The sequence below is a fragment of the Mirounga angustirostris genome, unplaced genomic scaffold (genome assembly GCF_029215605.1).
Source record: "Mirounga angustirostris isolate CCGP_5_RB_7025 unplaced genomic scaffold, mMirAng1.0.hap1 SCAF_9, whole genome shotgun sequence".
Taxonomy (NCBI): domain Eukaryota; kingdom Metazoa; phylum Chordata; class Mammalia; order Carnivora; family Phocidae; genus Mirounga; species Mirounga angustirostris.
Window position 1 is genome coordinate 19,286,313 of NW_026991717.1, and position 22,494 is coordinate 19,308,806.

At 40.8% G+C, this 22,494-nt stretch overlaps 1 protein-coding gene across 2 annotated transcripts in view; it reads left to right on the plus strand.

Moving 5' to 3' along the window:
- ASB7 (ankyrin repeat and SOCS box containing 7) overlaps nt 1-22,257 on the plus strand; it is a 45,597-nt gene extending 23,340 nt beyond the window's left edge. For both annotated transcript variants that reach the window (XM_045899521.3, XM_045899520.3), the window contains 2 exons: nt 8,152-8,757; nt 22,062-22,257. In XM_045899521.3, coding sequence (XP_045755477.1) covers nt 8,152-8,757; nt 22,062-22,201 — 746 coding nt within the window. In that variant the 3' untranslated portion in view covers nt 22,202-22,257. The remainder of the gene's footprint in view (nt 1-8,151; nt 8,758-22,061) is intronic.
- Nucleotides 22,258-22,494: the final 237 nt, after the last annotated feature.

Genomic DNA, 22,494 nt, shown 5'->3' on the forward strand with positions numbered 1-22,494 from the left:
GTGTTTAGGGAGAAATTTGTGACTTTAAATGCTTATAGTAGAAAAGAAGAATGATCTTAAATCAGTTATCTAAATTTTACCATAAGTAACTTGAATAAGAAATTGAAACCAGGGTGCCTGGGTGGCTCAGTTGGTTAAGCGACTGCCTTCGGCTCAAGTCATGATCCCGGAGTCCCGGGATCGAGTCCCACATCGGGCTCCCTGCTCGGCGGGGGGTCTGCTTCTCCCTCTAACCCTACCCCCTCTTGTGCTCGCTCTCTCACTCTCTCTCTCTCAAATAAATAAATAAAATCTTTAAAAAAAAAAAAAAAGAAATTGAAACCAAAGTGGCCGCCGCCATCTGCCCTTCCTGCCCCCAACAGTCTCTGCGGCAATTATCATGAGAGCCGGCGCTCTCCTTGCTGCCACTGGGCTGACCTGCTTTTGGAGCTCAGTGAAAATGCCCTATGCCTGGAGCCTAGTTGAAAATAACAGTGGTGTCAGTTTAGGTGGCAAACAGTCTGAAAAGGCCAACAACACAGCTACCGGAGGCTGTGATACTGGTTGGGGCAAGCAACATAGTACCCTCACATTTAATAGAGACCCAGAGACGGAGACAGCCATTTGGGCTTCGTTAAGCTTCTGTGTATTCCTGGGAATTTGGAAGTCTACATGCATGCTTAAGAAAGGCCAGAGAAGACCCCAGTTATCTCTTCATCCTCATCTGAACCTGAGACCAGGGAATGAAAGCTAGGGCACACTCATAAATTCCCTGATGATTGAATGTACACCTCAACCTATATACATACCACCTTGGCAAAGTGTGGGAGCCTTGCTGGTTCAAGATGTTTAAGCACAACTTCTGACCAGTCATTGGTCAAAAATAGTTATTTTAACCAAACATAAATTAGTCTTAGGAGTGGCACCTAGAAGCCAGAATTTAATAATATTAACAACTAAGCAGAGACCTAAGTGGCTGCATAGTGCTAAGGAGACAGATTTTGTATAATTAGTCTGAGCACTTCACTAAAACAGTAGCAGCATTTCACTCCATCCTCACTTTTAAGGTGTTCCTCATTAATCCAGAGTTGCTACAGTATCACCTAAAATCTTCAGTTTTCAGAAAAATTGTGAGACAAGCCTAAGAAACAGGAATGTATAGCTCATACACAGGAAATAAAACCAGCTGATAGAAAGCATTTCTGAAGGGGCGCAGATGCTTTACTCAGTTAACAAAATTTCAGAGCAGCTATTATGTGTTCAAAGAACTAAGGACAGATACCATGTCCAGAGAATTAAAGGAAAACGTGATGACAGTGACTCATCATAGAAGCTAGCAATAAAGAGAGAGAATTTACATATATGTCAATATATGTGTATGTCTCTAGAAATTCTCCAGTTGAAAGTATAATAACTAAAATCAAGAATTCATTACAGTAATTAACAGCAGATTTGAACTGGCAGAAGAAACTGGTGACCTTGAAAATTGATAAACAGACATTATTCAGTCTGAGGAATATATAGAAGAAAGAACTAAAGAAAAAAAAAAAGTAGAGCCCAGTAGACCTGTGGGACATTATCAAGAATACTGACATATGCATGAGGCCTAATGGGAGAGCCAGAAAAGAGAGGAGGGAAAGAGGCAGAAAAAAAATATTTGAAGAAATAATGGCCAGAACTTCCCATATTTGATGAAAAATACTAAACTGCACATCTGAAAAGTTCAGTGAACTCTGAGTAGGATAAACTCATCTATACACAAAACAGTCTAACTGCGGAAAGCCAAAAACAAAGAGAAAATCTTGAAAGCACCTAGAGAAGTAATTCATTATGTATAAGAATTCCTTGATAAGATTAGCAGCTAATTTCTCATAAGAAACAGCAGTGGCCAGAAGGCAGTGGGATGACATATTCTAATTGCCAAAAACAAACTGTCAGTCAAGAAGTTTGTATCTAGCAAAACTGTCCTTTGTTTTTCATACAAAAAATAAAGATCACTGGTAAAAGTAATTACTCAGATATAGCTAAAAAAACAGTGTATTTGTTTCTATTGCCATGGAACAAATTATGCGGACATATGGCTTTATACAACACACATTTATTACCCTGTACTTTTAAGGTGTTGGCCAGAATGTTCTCATCTGTAGGCTAGACTGGACAAAAGTTTGCTTCCAAGATAGCTCAGGTTGTTACCGGGTTCGTTTCCTTGTGCTTGTAGGACTAAGGGCCTCAGCTTCCTGTGGGCCTTTGGCTGGAGGTTCCTACGGTTTCTAGAGACTGCCTGCAGATTCTTGTCCCATGGGCTTTCCCACCAGCACTCCTTACCTCAGCTCAGCAATGAGAGTCACTATAGCAGGTCCACCAGCAAGGTGGAGCCTCATATAACATGACACAATCACAGTAGTGACAGTTCATCACCTTTGCCGAATTCTGTTGGCTTAGAAGGAAGTCATAGGTCCTGCTTGAAACTCAAGGGGAGAGGTACACAAAGGCATGGACATGAAGAGGCAGGGATTATGGGAGGGGTCCCCTTAGAATCATTCTGCCATAGACAGTATAAATATATTCTCCCCATTTTCATCTCTTAAAGACAACAACATAACACAAGTATAAAACTGCTGTTAGGGGGCACCTGGGTGGCTCAGTCAGTGAAGTGTCTGCCTTCAGCTCAGGTCATGATCCCGGCATCCTGGGATCGAGCCCCGCATCGGGCTCCCTGCTCAGCGGGGAGTCTGCTTCTCCCTCTGCCCCTCACCTTGCTTGTTCTCTCTCTCTCTTCCTCTCTCAAATAAATAAAATCTTTTAAAAAATCTATATAAAGATGTAACATATATGACAGCAGTGGCACAAAGAAGGGGAGAGGGAAGAGGGCTGTATTGGAACAGTTTCTATGTACTGCTGGAATTAAACCCAAAGTAAGAATAGGAATGAATGATAAAGAGAAAAGAAATCAGTGGGATTGAAAATGGGCAAATGATGGAGAAAATTGATAAAACAAAAAAACCAAAAATTGACTCTTTTAAAAGAGCAACAAAATTGGTAAATCTCCAGCCAGACTGATGAAGAAAGCAAGAGAAAAAACACATAACCAGTACTAAGCATGGGAAAACTGTTTTACAGATCCTGTAGACATTAAAAGGGTAATAGGAATATAACAAACACCTTTTTGCCATTTAGAAGAAATGGACCAATTTCTGGAAAGTCGCAAATTGCCAAAACTGACCCAAGGAGAAATAAAACAATTGAACAGCCCTATGTCAAAGAAATTTAGTTCATAATTAAAACTTCTCACTCAGAAAACTTTAGGCCCAGCTGTCTTCTTTCTTGTATTATTTCAAATGTTGAAAGAATACCAGTCACAGCACTACCCAAATTCTTTGGTTGTGTAACTGCTTAAGGCTTGCAGTGCCCTGATACAAAACCAAACAGACATTGAAAGAAATGAAAACTACATACCGGTATCCTTCGTGATGATAGATGCAAAAATCCTTGACAAAATACCAGCAAATCTAATCCATCAGTGTACAAAAAAAGAATATTATATCATGGCCAAGTACTGTTTACCCCAGGAGTGCAGGGTTTAAGATTTGAAAATCAACATGGTAATTTACATTATTAATGGAATAAAAGTATAAACAAGTGATCATTTCAATAGATGGCAGAAAAGGCATGTGACCATATAAAATACCCATTATCATAAAAACTCAGCAAACCAGAAGCATAAGATAACTTCCAAAACCTAAGGAAAGGTACCTAGGAAAAACTACAATGTGCATCATAGTAAATGGTGAACTGCTGAATGCTTTTCCTCTGAGATCAGGAACAAGGCAAGAGTATGTGCTTTTACCATTTTTATTTAACACTTGTTTAAATAAGAGTCCTGTGGATTGGAAAGAAAGAAGTGAAGCTCTCTTTATTAGCGGAGAACGTAATTGTGTATATAGATTAGCATAAGAAACCTACAAAAATGTGCTTGAACAAAAATGTGAATTTAGTTATTTACACAGCTCAGTATGCAATCAACTTTATTTCTCTATATCAGCAGTTAATTGGAAAATGAAATTTTAAAACAATTTGTTATATCAACAAAACTTAAAATATTTAGTAATGTAATGATAGATGTGCAAGCCCTTTACATTGAGAAGTACAAAACATTGCTGAGGGAAATTAAAGAAGACCTAAATAGATAGATACTCTTTGTTATGTTTGGAAGAATCAATATTATTTAGAGTATTTGGGGATGGTTTCCATTTTTTGAGTCATTGGAGTTCCAATCAAAATCCCATAGGCTTGTTTGAAGAAAATGACAAGTTGATTCTAAAATTTATTGGCCAAAACAGTTTTTTAAAAGGTTTGAGGTTATGTACTACCTGCTATTGAGACTTTCTGTAAAGCTGCAAGTAATCAGGACAATCCAGTATTGGTGTATGGATACACTTTTCTGTCAATAGACTAGAACAGAGTTTGGAAAAGACCCACACTTGTATGGTAAATTGGTTTTCGACCGTGGCACAGGGATAAATCATTGGGAAAAAGGTAGTCTTTACACCAAATTGTGCTGGGCAACTAGATATCTGTATGGAACAGTGAACCTTGATCTGATCTCACTTTACACAGAAATCAACTAGCAATAAGTCATTATCCTAAATGTAAGAGTTAAAAATAAAACTTCTAGAAGAAAACACAAATTCTAGGTGACACTGTGTTGGGCAAAGATTTCTTAAATGGGATACAAAAAGCGCAAGCAATAAAAGACACAAATGAGTTGACTTCCTCAACATTTAAACATTTTGCTCTTCAAAAAAAGGAAAATGAAAAGGCAATCAGGAGACTAGGAGAAAATATTTACAAAACATAGCTGACAAAGACTTGTATCCAGAATATATACACAATTGTAAACTCAGTAATGAGAAAAACAATCTAGTAAAAATGAGTGAGCAATTTCAACAGACACTTGACAAAATACATGAATAAACCCAATATCACTAGTCATCAGGGTAATATAAATTAAAACCTCAGTAAGTTACTACTTTATACTCTCTGGAGCAGTAAAATTAAAATTATTGATGATGCCAGGTATTAGTGAAGATGTAGAACTGTAACTCTCATACAGTGTTGCTGGTGAGAGAACATAATATTGTATAGCCACTTAGAAAAACAGTGTGGCAATTTCTTGGGAAGTTAAATGTACAGTTAACATGTGGCCTAGCAGTTCTTTCCTAGGTATCTACCCAAATGAAATGAAAAATACAGACTTGTATGTGAATGTTCACAGCAGCCTCACTCATAATAGCCTCAAACTGGAAATAACGCAGTTATCTATCTACTGGTGAATCCATAAATAAATGTATATACATATTATGTAATACTATTCAGCAATACAAAGGAATGAACTTTTGATATATACACACCAACAACATGGGTGAATTTCAGAAACATCATGCTAACTGAAATCAGTCCAACACAAAAGTCTACATACTGTATGATTTCAGTCATATGGAATTCTAGAAGGGCAAAACTGTAGTGGTTGCCTGGGACTCACAGTCTGGGCAAGGAATTGGCTGTAAAGAGGCAGGAAGGAACTTTCGGAGATGATGGGAGTATGTTGATTGTGGTGGTGGTTACATGGCTGTCTATAGTTCGTCCAAGTTCATCAACCTCTACACTTAAAACGGGTGAATTTTATTATACCTCACTAAAGCAGTTGGAAAAAAATCATATTGGTAGGAAATACTTTTATTTATATATACTTTAAAAATTTTCAGTAGGTTTAAATGGATTTCTCGAAACTATACTGTAACTTGTTTCAAATAAGTTGCACCTGTGAGAAGGCAGAAGCGAGCTAAAAGGACAAAGTAATGAGGTGGCCGGGACTGCTGTTGGTGTTCAGGGAAGGCTTTTCTGATGAAGGGACATTTGAGCAGATACAGATGAAGTGAATTCAGTTCAATCAAAGAAGTGTCTTCACATGTATCTTGTGCATCTTTATTCACTTTGTATCTAGGCGTTTTGCAGTTTCTGTTACTAATTACAAATGAGATCTTTTCCTTATCTGTTGCATTAGCTATAATAATCCTTAAATTAATCTTTGTTTTCATCTTCATTTGTCTTTTGTCTCCTATTTGTTAATGCCTTGAGGACAGTAAGTATACACTTTTTACGCACTGTTAATTTATAGCTCTACCTCTGTGCTGTGTTTACAGCATGTCCTCGGTACTGCGTTTTCATGGTTTTTACTGAGACTAAGCAGATCCTTGTTGTATCTGTTAATCTTTGTTTTTCCTAGCTCAGTATAGCACCAAAATGCAAGTAGCACCTAAAAAAAGGCCTAAAGTGGAAAACCAAAGATGCTGGTGCAATTTCATGTAACATAATTTCAATCTTACTGTCAAATGGAGCGAGTATAGGATGCGCGTAAGACTGTTTGCTGGCACCTTTAAAGACACCCCTGGTGGATTCAAAGGTGGGAGAAATGAAAGAAGGTATTCTGAAACCCCACAGATTAAGAAAGAAGCAGCTGATTGGTCAGGTATAGATTAGAAATGGAAGTCTTGGCAAGATTCATCGTTTCATTCGAATAAAAGGGGTTCTTTTAGATTTCATGCCTGTCTTAGTCTCCATACATAAGGGAGGTGGGTGTCTGAGACTTGAGGGCTCAGCATAAGCTGTCCAAGTGAAAACATTTGTCGCTCAAGTTCGTGCCTTACCAGTAGATGGCAGCAAAATGCTTTGTTTAAACGTTCTTGCTTTCTTTAAAGTCTCACAGTGTATAGGTACTGTATCTTTTTTTTTTTTAGAGACGGCCAAGGCAGATAGAATACTCTTACTTTCTTTAAATTGTAATATGACCACTGGGTAGTATCAGTTTATACTAAATGATTTTAGAAATTCAACTGATACAGCTTTCCTAAAAATGTTAACTTTTTACAGGTTTTGTTAGCAACTACTTCTTAATTGTATTTTTTATTCTCTATAGTATTATTAATATTTTGTATGGAGTTTTCTGCCTCATAGATTTTTCTAAGGGACCCAGCTACCATCATATAGTTTAGAACTAAATAACGTTTAGGTAAACAATAAAGGAGTGTTTTAATCCTTTAACTTTGGATACTTTCTGTTTATTTGGAAAACACTCATGAATTTCTCTCTTCCATGAATAAACTAGAAATTAAGGGAGCATTTTAACCCTAGGTAGTTAGGCCTGACCAATTTATTTTCACCTGAGATTGTTGGCCCCCAAGACGTGACCTACATAACAGGAGGGAGCACTTCTTGCCCCTTTTCTACCCACTGCCCAGGAAGGCCAGTGGGATGAGAGCCACACAGAACTGACCCTTGGCTTCAGGGAAGATCGGGGCAGGTGACAAAAGTCTGTGATGAAGAGTCACACAGCCGATTGTCGCTTCTCTTTCTTCCTTTAACTTTCTTTCCAGAAATCAGTCCATTTAGGAGAGCATTTTGCAACTGTTATAGAAAATATCTCTACAGGGCTGAGGTTTCTCCCAATTTTTCACACAACATGCTACTTAATTCTTAGAAACTCCAAAATTCTTATAAAACTAAGAATCCACAGAATAGTCTCTTATCTTAGGAAAAAATGATTTATCAAGATCATTTAACATATATCTTACGTGCTTTGGAATTTTTACAGACCACAGGTTTTTTTTTGTTTGTTTTGTTTTTTTTACCTAATACACCCTAAAACAACACAGCCTGCCAGACCACAGTACATCCGTCCTTTAGAGCAGCAGATGTTGCTACACATGCTTCTCTTTAAGACCAAGAAGCACAAGAGAAAACAAAAAGTTCAAAACTGAAGAGAAACATGAAACAATACAGAGATGAGAGAGCCGAGTAGCCAAAAGCAGTTGGTTAAATTAAGACCGAGAGGGGCTGTGGCCATCTGAACACTTTGTTTTTGCCTATCTCTTAAATACTCTGTAGGTCATTTTCGTTCTGTTAACCCAGGTTTGATGACTTTCTATCAAAATTTATTTTCTGTGAAAACTATGCTTCAATTAAACTGAGAAAGAAATACTTGATGTCCATTACAATCTTGAGTCATTTCACATTTTTTTTTCCTGGGAATGGGCTTAAATGCTCTGTGCCGTGGTAGAGTTCATTGTTTTGTCTTCGAGTCTGCTAATGTTTTCATTTTGGTTTTAACCCTAGCCGATCCAACAGTTAAGGACTTGATCGGAGGCTTCACTGCTCTTCATTATGCAGCCATGCACGGCCGGGCCCGGATTGCACGCCTGATGTTAGAATCTGAATACAGGAGCGACATTATTAATGCCAAAAGCAATGATGGCTGGACTCCCCTCCATGTGGCTGCTCACTATGGTAGGGACTCATTTGTCCGACTCCTACTGGAGTTCAAGGCTGAGGTCGACCCACTCAGCGATAAAGGCACCACCCCCCTTCAGCTCGCCATCATCCGAGAGAGGTCAAGCTGCGTGAAGATCCTCCTGGACCACAATGCCAACATCGACATCCAGAACGGTTTTCTGTTGCGATACGCTGTGATCAAAAGCAATCACTCTTACTGCCGAATGTTCCTTCAGAGAGGAGCAGACACAAACTTGGGTCGCTTAGAAGATGGACAGACTCCTTTGCATTTGTCTGCCCTTAGGGATGATGTGCTTTGTGCACGGATGTTATATAACTATGGAGCGGACACAAACACAAGGAACTATGAAGGACAGACCCCATTGGCTGTTTCAATAAGTATTTCTGGAAGTAGTCGACCGTGTTTGGATTTCTTACAAGAAGTCACAAGTATGTAATTTAATTATTAATCTTACTGCATTTTTAAGAAATTTTCATCTTCTGGGGGCGTGTTTCAGATGTGTTTACAACTTAAAATGAGCAGACGCTAATGATTCCTATCAGCCCTGCTTATTAATAAGTTATTAATAATGTGACTCATGCCTCATTCATCTGAAATAAAAAGAAAGCTCTGTATCACAAGATTTCATACAAATTCAATTGTGTTACTAAAAGTAATAGGGATAGATAAGCTGAGAGTGGAAATGTAGGAAGGGACAGAGAAAGGAGAAATTGTTAAATTCACAAAGATCTCTGTTAGAACAAGACAGTTCTTACTGGTCATACACATAGTCATTCGGGCTTTCATGGACTTCTGATTGAAGAATTAGAAGGAGAGCGTTGGACTTTAGGTTCCATAGCTGTGGAAGTGTTCTAGAATTGGTGCTTCAGTGCTAAGCTGTTGCTCCACGTCTTATTGTTGCTTTTCTGGCTTCCCGGGATGTGACCCCACATGGGATGAACAGCAGTGTTCCTGAGCGAGGGATCCTAGTAATGCAGGTTACAGATGCCAGAAGCTGTTGTAAGATGAGATTTGTCGTCAGTGGGAGATTTGGTACTACGGCCCCGGACCCTTGTGGCTTCCACTTCTGACCTGTTTTGGTACGGGCGCTTCTGAAAGCCTGGGAATGTGTGCCCCACCTTGCGTGGTGGTGCACGTTTGCATTGTTTCTCTGGTAGGGGTATTGGTCTGTGTGTGGGTATAGCCACCCTCCCTTTTCAGGCTTCCTCTGCAGCTCGTCGAGGTGCGTCTCGGAGCTCAACATCCAACCCGAGGCTCAAGTCGGTAAACGACATGCTTGATTTCACCGTCTGCTGCACTCTTTCATGAATTCCCTTTTCCTCGCCTGCTTTTTCCCTTTCAGTCATTATCATGGAAGAACAAATACACTGTGGGTACCGGGTACTGAGGGGTAAGGAGTTGACTCGACCCTATAAATAATCTACCTCCTGCTTGAAACTGAACTTGGGAGTGGAAATCTTATGAACAAATGAAGTGTAATTTGGATTTTGTGTGCTTATGAAAAGGAAAAGATGGCATTGTTACCACTGGGTGTCTGCAGACCAGAGCCTCAAAAGAAATCACCCTCAGCATCTAACTTAGGCTGTCCACTTGGCCTGTGTGTGGCGACGGAAACGGCCTGTCCGCACTGTCCAGTATGGTAGCTGCCAGCCCTGGCCCCGTGTGGCCAGTGTGCACGTGTTATGTGCTTAATGCCACTGAGGAACGGAGTTGGTCATTTATCTGTATTAATTGAAATTTAGATGGCTACAAGGGCCTGGTGGCTCCTGTGTTCTACACAGATTGTCTGCCTTGGGAGCAGGGTTTTGGGCTGACTGGTGGGTGATCCCTCAAAGAAAGTTTTTGAGACACACGACATACCGAGACACAGGGGATGTCCTCTGTGGTGTTTCCTCACCAGCTTACTCTGACTCTTCAGATCCAGGCCGCATCTAACGAGAAGTGTGCCGTGACATTTCCAGTGCTGGTTCTCTCAGCCAATTTTCTAGCAGTCTTCATTCGTAGACTGGGAGGGGTATTGGTGTTATGAGAGAGGATATTACTCTGAAACTTCAGGTTAGGATTCTGTCCTGGAAAAAGCCTGTGAAGTATCTCTTACTCTTTCGGCATTCTGAATATCTTCTTGTTGTTGCTTTCGTTTTTGTTTTAATTTCTCACTCGAGACTCCTGGTTAAATTAATGTGACTGCCTCAGCCCCTTTTGTTAAATATTTTGCTCAGCAGTTAAAGGCATCGACTAGAGCTGGGCTGCCCAAGCTCAAGCCCCAGCTCTGCCACCTGTCCCCTGTGACCTTGGGCAGGTTACCCAACTGCTCTGCCACAGTGTCCTCATGGGAGCATTAGGATAATTATATCTGTCTTACAGGCTTGTTGTGTGGGTTAAATGAGTTAATGTTTGTAATGTGCTTAAAATAGCACCTGGCACATTTTAAGTGCTATATATGTTTTTTAAAATATGAGAGTGGATGAACAGCAAGGCCTGGCTTGCTGCCAATAGAGTGAATCCCTTAGATTCTTACTCTCCCCCAGCCTCCTATTTTTTAGCTTGGTGGACTGTTATTCCCCTTACCTTCCCCTGTGCCAAATGTGAACTCCCCTAGTCACTGTATGGATGAAGGAGTTATCCAGAATGAAAAATCTTTTAAGAGAGAAATTCCACAAGAAAGCTGAACCTCGGGCATAGACTAGCAAGAACTTTTAAACTTACGGGGGGTACAGAAGGCATTTTAATGACCTGCATGCCTGGAATTTTGTTCGGAGACAAGCAGCGTAGAACTTAAGTTTGGGGGCAAAGCCCACTTCTGAATTCTCAGGCACAGATTATGCCTGTGGTAGGGACGGACTTTCTTCAGCCAGCCACCTCTGCAGGAGAAGGCCTTAGGCCTGAAAATCTCTGGTAATTGCAGTTCCTTGTGTCCAAGGGTCTGGAAATCAGAGGAGGGTTTTAGAGAACAGAGTAGAGAGGGCGGAAAACGATACGGCTTCCTGCTGGAGAGTGCCACTTGAAAGGAGGCTGCTTCCATGTCTGATTGGCCAGCCTCTTTGCAAAACAGGTGCCGTGTTGTGCTGCCTGCCCAGGAAATCCTTCGATTGTAAGGCTTGTTACTCTTTCTGCACAAGAAGGAAGCATTCAGAAGGCAAAGTGGAATCCAAGACCTGGACAAGCAGCAAGGTGAAAAGCTGTTGGAGGGGTCGGCTTGTCACCATTCCTCCCTTTGCCAGGGACCTGCACATCTCAACTCACTGTGTGGAATCTATCTCTGTGGGGCTGCTCTTTCATCGAGGCATTAGAGAGGCAAGATTTTACTGTTACCGTCTACCATCTTCATCAGTTTCAACAGAGCAATCATAAGTTAAATTGCCTGTCTGATAATTCCAACATCTGTGTCATAGCTGAGTCTGTTCCGATGCTTGCTTTGTCTTTCCCAACTGTTGTTTTTTTTCTTGCCTTTTAGCATGTCTTGTAACTTTTTATTGAAGCCAGACAGGATGGATCAGGTAAGAGGAACAGAGGTAAATAGGCCTTTAAATGTCAGGTTCTGTGTGAACCTGGCCGGGATCTGGGCTGCGTGCCATGTCTGCTGGAGCTGTAGGTCCTGGAAACTTCAGTCCCTCCTGCGTCCTCGGTCTTGTCTCCCCTCTTGACTTTGGGCTTCTCTCTGTCCTCCTCCTCTTCCCTCACACAGCTTGGTGAGACAGTTAGAACAGTTCTCTGACTCCAGCACCCAGAGTCTTTCTCCAGGTGGGATAAGACTCTGGTCAAGTCTTTACCCTTAGAGAACAGGCCTTTGTTATGGAGAAGGTTCTGGGTGTAGATCCCATGATTATTCTTAACCCTCTGCCAGAGCCACAAGGGGGTTTTTATTAGCTATTCACTATGACAACCTGGTGGGGTTCCTGAAAGTAAAATGGAGAGAACGTGGCAGGTTGGGGGGGGTTGCTTCCTAAGACCGTGACCCTCACTGTCAGGCCAGTCCACACACAGCCTCAGGTAACTCGTCAAAATTACCATTGAAGTGTTCCTACGAGTTTATGGCTCCAGCAGCTTGTGCTCCAGGTTCGCACATCTTAGCGGTCACTCGCTGGATTTGTTTCTCTCTCCTGACTGTGTGGTGGTTTGCGCTGTGAGGTCTGTTCACTGGTGGGCGAGTCCAAGGCAAGTCACTGATTTTGCGTTTGTTCAGTGTTTTCTTCTTACAAGAGCAGGAGTGATGACTTCCAAGCTCCTTACATGCTCAAGAGCTAAAACTGGAAGTCAGTTCATTAGTTTTGTTGTTTTTACGTAAAAAGTGAACAACAGCCTATTCATGGTCATTTGGGCTGAGTAGCATTTCGCCCCCTGGAATTCAGAGGCACAGCTCTCCTGTATACGATCCTGAAGATCTCTCAGCTCTGCCTGTGTCAGAGGTGTTGTTAAATTAGCTGTGTCTAGTGGTAGAGAGAGCAGCTAATGGGCTCTTGACCCCGAGTCTGACATGCCTGAAAACCTTGGGCAAGCCGCTTAGCCTCCCAGCTCCCCCTGATTCTCAGTTACCCTCTCTGAAACATGAGGGAATTAGACCACAGTCCTTGGGGTCTCCCCCCTCCTTTTTAAAATTCTTGCCGGTAACCACTCTTAAAGGGGATGATTTCCTGCCGTTTGTGATTTTATTTTATGATTTATGTAGAACAGTGGTTTTCATAGTGTGGCCTCTTGGGGGGTCCTCAAGACCATTTTAGGTGCCCATGAGGTCAAAACAGATTTCATAGCAGCGCTGAGATGTGATTCGCCTCTTTCGCTGCGCTGTCATTTGACTGATGGGGTAGGAGCAATGGTGGGTCAAACTGCTGGCTCCTCAGTGTTAACCGAGGCAGTAGCCCCAAATGGTACACGTAGTTCTTGAGTTCTTCACCACCAGGCAATCTCACTAAAGAAGATTTCCAGTTCCACTTAGGGATGTCTTTGACAAAGCAGTAAAATTAATCCCATTAAATCTGATCCCTCTGAGTACATGCCTTTTTAATATTCTGTGGAATGGAAATTGAAAGTATTCTTACTGCATACCAGAGTGCTGTGATTGAATTGACAAAAAGCACTTCTTCGATTTGTTTGAGCTGAACCAGCAGCTTTTTTTGTGGAGCACCCATTTTTACCTGGAAGATTGACTGACAGCCAAACGATAGCTATTTAGTCTTGGCTATTTGGCAGACTTTCTTGTCACGTTAAAGGAAAACAATTGACGGTATTTATGACAAGTCATAAAATTTGAGCTTTCAAGTGAAAATTAGAATTTTGAAAAGCTTGTATTTGCTACTGTGACATTGGCAGGTTCCCAATATGCAAAGACTTTTTTGAGATAAGCGGCAATACTAACAAAAGTGGTTTTTTTTGATACTATTTAATGAAATGGGTCAACATTTGGAAGATCTCCATAACCTAGTGAGCCAATGTTTTCCAAAGGACTAATGCATAATTTGACAAAAACATGCATGGGTAAAAGATCCATTCAAAGGACAAAGTAGACCAATGGATTTGAATGTGAAAGAGTACGAGACGAGACGTTCATTGATTTGGTTTCGGATCGCATATTGCAACTAACCTTTAAAAAAATACCACTTGTCGAGTTTTGGTGAAGTATCAAAGAAGACGATGATCATCTAAAAACACTATGAAAATATTCTTTCCCTTTCCAACTATGTGAATGAAGCTGGATTTTCTTGAAGTACTTCAATCAAGACAGCATATTAGAACAGAATGCAGGAGCAGATCCGTGAATCCAGCTATCTTGTATGAAGCCAGACTTTAAGAGATAATTTGCAAACATGTAAAGCAGTGCCACTCTTCTTGTGAAACCTTTTTTGTTTTAGAAAGCAGCCTCTTTTTTCTCCCAAAATTTACTTCAACTGATCATGAATTTATATTACTGTTATTTTTTTTTAAGATTTTATTTTTTTAGTAATCTCTACACCCAGTGTGGGGCTTGAACTCCAAACCCTGAGATCAAGAGTTGCATGCTCCACCAACTGAGTCAGCCAGGCATCCTGTATTACTGTTATTTTTAAATGAATCAACAAATATGTTTTAAACTTCCCAACCTTAATTTCTACGTATGGCAAATACAGATAGAGATAACCCACATAAACAAAAATTCTTCAGGGTCCTCCAATTTTGAGAGTGCAAAGAGGTCATAAAACTAAAAGATTGAGACCCTGGTGATGTACAACTTCTACCTTCAAATTTTTAAGGACAGCTTGTTAGCCTGGTGTTTTCAGATATGGTGAATTTCTAATATATTTCTGTTTGCAGTTACTACAGTCTGGATAAAATGAAATGCTTTATTTTTTTAAAGATTTTATTTATTTGTCAGAGAGAGAGAGAGAGCACAAGCAGAGGGAGTGGGAGAGGGAGAAGCAGGCTTCCCGTGGAGCAGGGAGCCCGATGCGGGGCTCGATCCCAGGACCCTGGGATCATGACCTGAGCCGAAGGCAGACGCTTAACGACTGAGCCACCCAGGCGTCCCAAATGAAATGCTTTAAATTACTACTTGCCCTATGCCAGTGTATTTACAACTTAGGATCTGTAGAGATCAGTGATTCCTGAAGTGTGTCTATAAAATTGTGGTTCTGTCAGATGCTATGAGGGTAAACGGATACATTATTCAAATTAGTTTGGAAGACCAGTACCCTGCATTCTAGATCCCAGTTTCAGGGAGTACCAGCATATCCAAGGTGCCAAGAAGTCCTTGAGCAAGTTAACCATTAATTTTTGTTCACTGAACAGCCAACTTTCACAAGCATATTCTATTCCTGTGGCAAGCTCTGGTCTAGATTATTCTTAAGGCCGGGAATATGCAATTTGGGTTTGTGTTTACTATCCAAAAGGAGGCGAAGTTGCAATCTGTGTTTCGAGTAGATGTTGCTCACAGACTTGAAGCAACTACCCAGTTTGCATCAGTGGTGTGTGAAAGGTCGGACTGGGTTGTATTATGATTTGTACAGTTTAGGAAATTAAATGGCTCCTATTTCTAAGAAAAAAAAAAAAGATTAGGTAGATGGGAATTGAATTGGGTAAACTATTTGGGGGAGACTTAATCTGTCAAGTACTTAAGCGTGTTGCTTTCCAGAATGGCATCACAGGTGTTTAAAAATACTGTTTTATAAACACTGCAGTAACCTGAAATGTGTTTTTATTTAAAAATAGTCAAATATGATGTTTTGGCGGCAGGAGTTAAACTTCAAGAACAGTTTCAAACTCTAAAAAGTAAGAATACAAGTCATCTTTTTTTTATTTTAATTTTAAGAAGGTAAAATTTAGGCTGTGGCTTTCTCAGCTAAATCTAGTACAACGGCAAGCATGTGAGCAGATGATCACATAAAACAACACCTCTACAACAGGTGCCCTTATTTCTGTATTTCTTTCAAATGCTTCTTTAATCACTTTGATTTTTTGGGGGGGGGGTAGGATGATATCAAAACAGGGTTACCTAGTGTAACTTTTTTTTTTTTAATATTTTATTTATTTATTTAATTGAGACAGCGAGAGAGGGAACACAAGCAGGAAGAGTGGGAGAAGGAGAAGCAGGCTTCCGGCTGAGCAGGGAGCCCGATGCGGGGCCCGATCCCAGGACCCCGGGATCATGACCTGAGCCGAAGGCAGTCACTTAACCAGTTGAGCCACCCAGGCGCCCCACCTAGTGTAACTCTTTAAGAGAAGTAATTTGTGTAGCACATTTTACCTATGGTGATATTTTATTATTGATTTTTTTGGGGGGGGGGGGGTAATAGGGGATTTGCCAGACATCTGCATTATAGTCTTGATAGGCCTTTGGGTCCCAATTACTAAAATCACTTCTAGAAATAAATAGTCACTTATTTTTAGGGTCCTTTGATCTAGAAAGCATTGCCTTATTCTTCACTTTTTTCATGATATTTATATTGCTTTCTGTTTTCAATATAGGCTTCTAGAGATTTGTTATTTGTTAAGAAGCAGTCTATGATTTTGTTTAGTTTTAATGCAAATGAAGAATATAGGTCAAAGCTCATTAGCCTGTGGAAACAAATGTAACCAATGGATAAATGTCATCAAGGCTGAAACTGTATATATTTGGATCTAAGTTAAATTATTTTATAATACCACGATTTTTATATTAAGGTGAGCTAGAAACTGCCATTGTCCTATAAAGATTTGTTGAACCCATTTCATCTTGAGTGTGAAGGAAATTGAGAGACAAGAGCAAAGGAATAAAACGTGTTTATGGTAGGATTTTAAAATGGGAAGCTGAAATAAAACAAAGAGGTATTGGGAGACCATTCCAGATGCTGACCTAAAATGGGGAGGTAGCTGAAAGGAACAAGTCAGATTGTAGACAGCAGTCAAAGGAGGCTAAATCTTTCTTTGTGTTTCTTTACACCCTCTACTGCCGGTCTCTTTCCGCTCTCCCCCAAAGAAGACCCAGAACATTGTTTTGCTTTCATTTTCTTTTCTCTGGCTATACAAAGATGTTTTGCCTCTCTGTCTACCTTTACAAATATTTTACCCAAATAAATAAATTTAGCCTGTCATTACCTGGTAATGGTGGTATCAAAAGGAGGTGGTTTAGGATATTTGATTTTCTAAATTATGCCGCTGCCCTGGTTTTGTAATTTATCTTAGACCAGACCCTTCAAAAGCTGATTTCCTATTTTATGCAAGCCCAATTATTACTAATGATGGGCTCCTTTACCAAATGGAGAGATTAATAGCCCTTTGAACTATTATGCAATCCCATTGTAGTTTGTTAGTGTGAATACCTTGTAGTGTTCCTGCATCCCCCAAAGTGTTTATGATTGCTGAAATTATACTCTTGTGTGAGCTATCCCCCCAGGTCTCTCCTGTTACAATCCCTTGAACAAGGCAATTGTTACTTAACAGGCTAGGAGTAATTTTCTGCGACACCTAGTAAACCTTGTGCATGCGTGTGTTGAGTGTTTTTGGTTTCATTCTGTTTATTCTCTTTCTCTGCCTTCTTTTCTTCTGCCGCCTTCTCTCCCCTCACCCCTTTAATCCATGGCATAGTGCATTTTGGGGGTACATAGGTGCACAGTAAATCTTTTTTGAGTGATGTGTTGACTAGGAAGTAAGTACTTTTTCAATCATTTTCTGTTCCTAAAATGATACTCCTGAAAAAAAATAGCTCCCTAGTCAGTCTTAGAAATAGCAGGGATGGCAATGAGTAGTCCTTACCACACTCCTGCCTGTTAAAGCCTGCTGTCCGGTCCGTGTTCCGACATGGCAAGATGAGTCCCTGTCTCCGTTGGCAGCGCAGTAACGTAAAGACACCCCTCCCTTCATCACCGCACGGGTTCTTATATAGTTAAGGTTCTTACATCTCTGCCTGCCCTAAATCATGCGGCAATTTCCACAGTGTCATTCCCATCAATTTGCCCAGGACCGTTTCCCCGTAACCGATTACCAAGTGGCTCCTTTGCTGTAAGCTGCCAACTAGTTGTCTTCCTCTCTTAACACCGGGAAGAGGGGAGACCTCAACTTCCAGGAAGCACCCTCCACTTTTCTGGGAAGGAGAAGCAAACGTTATCCTTACAAGTATTGAAAAATCACTATTTTAACCTTTATTCACCAAATACTTATATAGCCCTTACTGTGTGTCTGGTACGATACCCATAAGCACTTTAGCAAAATTAACTTTTTTTTTTTTTTTTTAAAGATTTTATTTATTTATTTGAGAGAGAGAGGACACATGAGAGGGGATAGGGTCAGAGGACAAAGCAGACTCCCTGCTGAGCAGGGAGCCTGATGCGGGACTCGATCCAGGGACTCCAGGATCATGACCTGAGCCGAAGGCAGTTGCTTAACCAACTGAGCCACCCAGGCGCCCGCAAAATTAACTTTTTTGATGCTTGTAAACCCTGTGATGGAGGTGTTGTTATCCTTGGCTCATAGATGAGGAATCTGAGGCAGGAGGCTAAGGAGCTTGCCCAGGATCACGCAGATTGTAAATGGTGGGGCCAGGAGTCAGACCCGGGCCGTCATGCTCCAGACTTGATGCTTTTAACCACTAAGATGTGCCTCTCCCATTAAAGGTCATTCTGCAGATTATACATGGCCAAGAGCTCTTTAAAAGATAAGATTCTCCCAAAATAGTAAAAGATTGCCACAACACACCACTTAATAATTAAAGGAGAAGAAAAATCAGTAGCAAGTCGAGTAAAACTCTGATGTGTAGACATAGAAAGTTCATCTCTCCCTGGGAGAGGCCCTGTGGAGGTGCCTTCAGAGGATGATAGGATTTCTGTAGCTACATCCCTTGGATTACAGGTGCCAGCTTATCTTTGCTTTCTTGCATTTTATCATAGACAGGAGAGCCAGTGGCCCCTCCAATAGTCGGCCCATGGAATCTTCTTAACTAGATCATTAGGATATATTTACTACTTTTCTATGTTACAACCGGGGACAGTGTTGCCAAACTTTCTGCTACTAATAAAAGCCCCCCCACCCCAGCTTCTAGTAACATTTTTTTTCCCAGCTTCTAGTAACATTTTAGAACTTTCTTTTAAGCCCTAACAGACTCCTCAGAGCCCTTCCCCACCAGCTGGTCCCAGTGATAAAGCCACATATTTTAGAATTTTTTTTTTTTTTTTAATGGCAACACCCTACTTCAGGGTCCCAGAATCTCAGTTATCTAATGCTGCAAATTTTAGTGGCTTAACACAGTAATGGTGGATTATTTTGCTTCTCTGCCCCACGCAGTGTCATCTGGAGTCTCTTGACTGGGGCCTCTCCACTTTCAAGATGGCCCGCTCCGATGGCTGGAATTGGGTGCTGGCAGTTGGGAGTTCAGCCGTTCAGCCAGGGTTGCTGGGCAGTGACCTCAGTTCTTCCTTCTAGACTGCTCAGACTTCTTCAGGGCATGCTGGTAGCTGTGTTGGCAGAGTGAATGTCCCAAGAACCAGGTGAAAGCATGTCCCCTTCTGTGACTTACTCATCGCAGTCACATAGCTTCACTTCCCCCATAGTGATGAGTGCACCCAGTTTCAAGGAAGGGGAACCGAGGCTCCATCTCTTAGAGGTGGGCGTATGGATCACACTGTAAAAAAGAACATGAGGCACAGGAGAGGTTGTGGCTATTTTTGGAGAGCACAGTCTGACACAAAATAGGATGAGCAGAAGATCCCCCCTTCTGTAACCCTTTGCCTCGATCCCTTCTTTTTCCCCCTTAGCTAAGCAAATCCCAATAATACAGGTTTTCTACTTTGTTGGATGATATGTTTCCATTTAAGTGTGCGTATGTTTTTTACATGTCAGCCTTATCCTCACCTGTTTTTTGTCTGAATACATTGTGCTTGTTCTTTTTGTTAATACTACATTTGAAAAGAACCTGCCATCTATTAGGAAAATCAGATTCTTTACTCTGAAAAAAGAAGGTTCATATCTAATTCATATTCTGGTTTGCATTTGCAGATCAAATACTGTAAGCGCTTATCAAAAAATGACAATGATAATTTATTCCCTTCCTAATGGTAGCCCATGAAGGGTGGTGAAAAATAATTCAAAACAGGTTAGAAAATGATTTGCTGTTGACACGGGTGGGTTTTGCAGTGAGTTGACTGGTTTGTCCCTTATGGACAAGCCTGTTAAGTATTCATTCATTCAGCTCGTTTTTACTGAGTACAGTGTCAGGCCTTGGGCCACATTGGCAGCCAGATGTGGTCTGGCCCTCATGGAACATGTCAGATAGTGAAGAAGGTGGACATTAGTAGAGAATCACCAAATAAATGTAAAATCACAGCCTTATTAAGTGCTGTAGTAGAAAGGAACTCTGAAGTATCTGATGGGGAACCTTTGTCACCCCTAATGAAGTGCTTCTGAGCAGAGATCTGGAAAATGGAGAAGACACATCTTGGCGAGAGACGCGTGAGCGTATCACAGACTCACACTGATCTGCGTGCAGGTATCCATAGATAGACATGCCCCAGGTTTACAGGCGTTTCTAGGAAAGCAGTAGCTTCTGCAGTTCTGTTCAGAGAAGACCGTGTGTTAAGTAACTCTTGGAAAGCACATGTTCACACAGGCCCTTACAGAGAGTTAAAAGGAGCCTTTTTCATTTATGAAGAATTACTTAATTTTGAATAATGGCGATCACTATAAACAAGGGCAGTTCAAGTAAGGGGTAAAGTACTAATTATAGATAGCAGTGGTTCTCCATGTATGGCTTGGGGACTCCTGGAGCTCCACAGGACCCTTTCCCCTGTCTGAGGTCAAAACAGTTTTCATAATACCGAGACATGATCTGCCTTTTTCACGCTCCTTCTTTCATCTTGTCCAGAGACAAGATGACTTTATCACAGCAGATTAAGTGTAGAAGCATATATGAGAACTCAGCTGTCCTCTATTAAGCCAGCCCTTTAAGAACTTTGCAAAAATGTGAAAGAATGTCATTCTTACTGTTTTTTAAAATACTGTTTTTTTGTACCAGTGTTGTCTGTGGCCACATGTAGTGGGTTTATTTTTATTTATTTATTTTTTAATGAATAAGTATTTCTAAAATTCGCTTTAACTTCTAATATGGTAGTTATTGATAGATATAACCCACATAAGTGGAAGTTCTTTCGGGTCCTTGATATATTTAAAAAATGCAAAGAGGTTTTGAGACCAAGAAGTTTGAGATTCGCTGAGGTATGGCATTCTACTTGACTTTGAGCATGTTACTTAATCTCTCTGAGACGCAAGGAGTCTGTAAGATGGGGATGATGATCAAAGTAGTGCTTCCCTCATAAAAGGATGAAACGAGTTAGTGTATGTTGAGAGCTTATAAGGACCCATGGCATGGAGTAAGCATTCAACATGTTAGCTTTTGCTGTTTGTTACCATTTAATATGAGAGCAAAATTTATGTGAGTCCAGCAACTGAGGCACTGTTGCTCAGAATTCTTGCTTGTGTTTGAGGTCATCTAAATTGTTCTGGTAAAATACGATATTCAGAAGTGAACGAAATTGAATTTTGTAAATTTTCTTCTGAGTTGAGTTACAGCAGTGGTTTTTATTGGCACATTGGGTAAGGGTGTGAGGTTTGAAGACACGTAGATTCAAAATAGCTTGGGGTGTTTTTTCTGCCTGGCTCCCTGCCCCCCCCAGTCTATGCCCTCGTGCCCACAGCCAAGCGTCTGCTATGTCCAGAACCATGGCGAACAGGTGGGCAGATGTCGCTTGGGAAAGCTCCCTGGAGATCATGCTACATGTCTAGGCTCCAGTGTCCTCAGTGGTGAGCTGAAGGAGGGGCCACATTAGACAGCATCTCATTTGGTTCCCCCACTTTTCAGACAGAGAAATTTTGATTTGCTCGCCCAGGTTCACTCAGCATATTAGAGGCATCCCAGGATGAAAACCGGCATTCTGATTTGTAATGAAAAGAATACCAGGCTTAGACTCAGAAAAACTGGTTTTAGTCTCTGTCCAAAAAGCTTTAACTGGTCATCTGACATTGAGCAATTTGCTCAAATCCCTGATCCCTTGAGTCCTTATTTGTAACATGGAGGTGAAAATATCCATCATCCCAGGGTTGTGAAAAGCATCAGATAAAACCTCACATGAAGGTCTCCAGGGTGCGTCCTCTCAGTAAGTCTGTCTGGTCCTTTGCATGTGAAGTCCATAGAAAGACGTGTCCCGGTGAAACAAATAATTCTTTTCAGAACTGAAAAGCCTGCCTTAAATATTGTACTGTGTAGCTTTGTAACAGTTTCTTTTTTCTGTCTTTTTAGGACAGCCCAGAAACTTGCAGGACCTGTGCCGAATTAAAATTCGACAATGTATAGGCCTTCAAAACCTAAAGCTACTTGATGAACTACCAATTGCCAAGGTCATGAAAGACTACTTAAAACACAAATTCGATGATATCTGATGTACACAGAACTGTGAGCAAGATTAGGAGTTATATTCCAGATACTTAAAAGGCTTTTTGCCTTGCACAAAGTATATCCTATGCAATTTCTGATTTGCTGTGAAGTCAGAAAGCAGGTATACACTTTTAGGTTTTTTGATTGTTTGTTTGTTTGGTTTTCATGGTAGGGGAGGGATTTTTTTATATATATAAACACACACACACACACCACATGCTTGAAGGTCTTAATTTGGTTTCTTGGTCCAAGTTTCAGAGGTCCAAGCTTTCTATACAATATTGCATTTACGAAAATT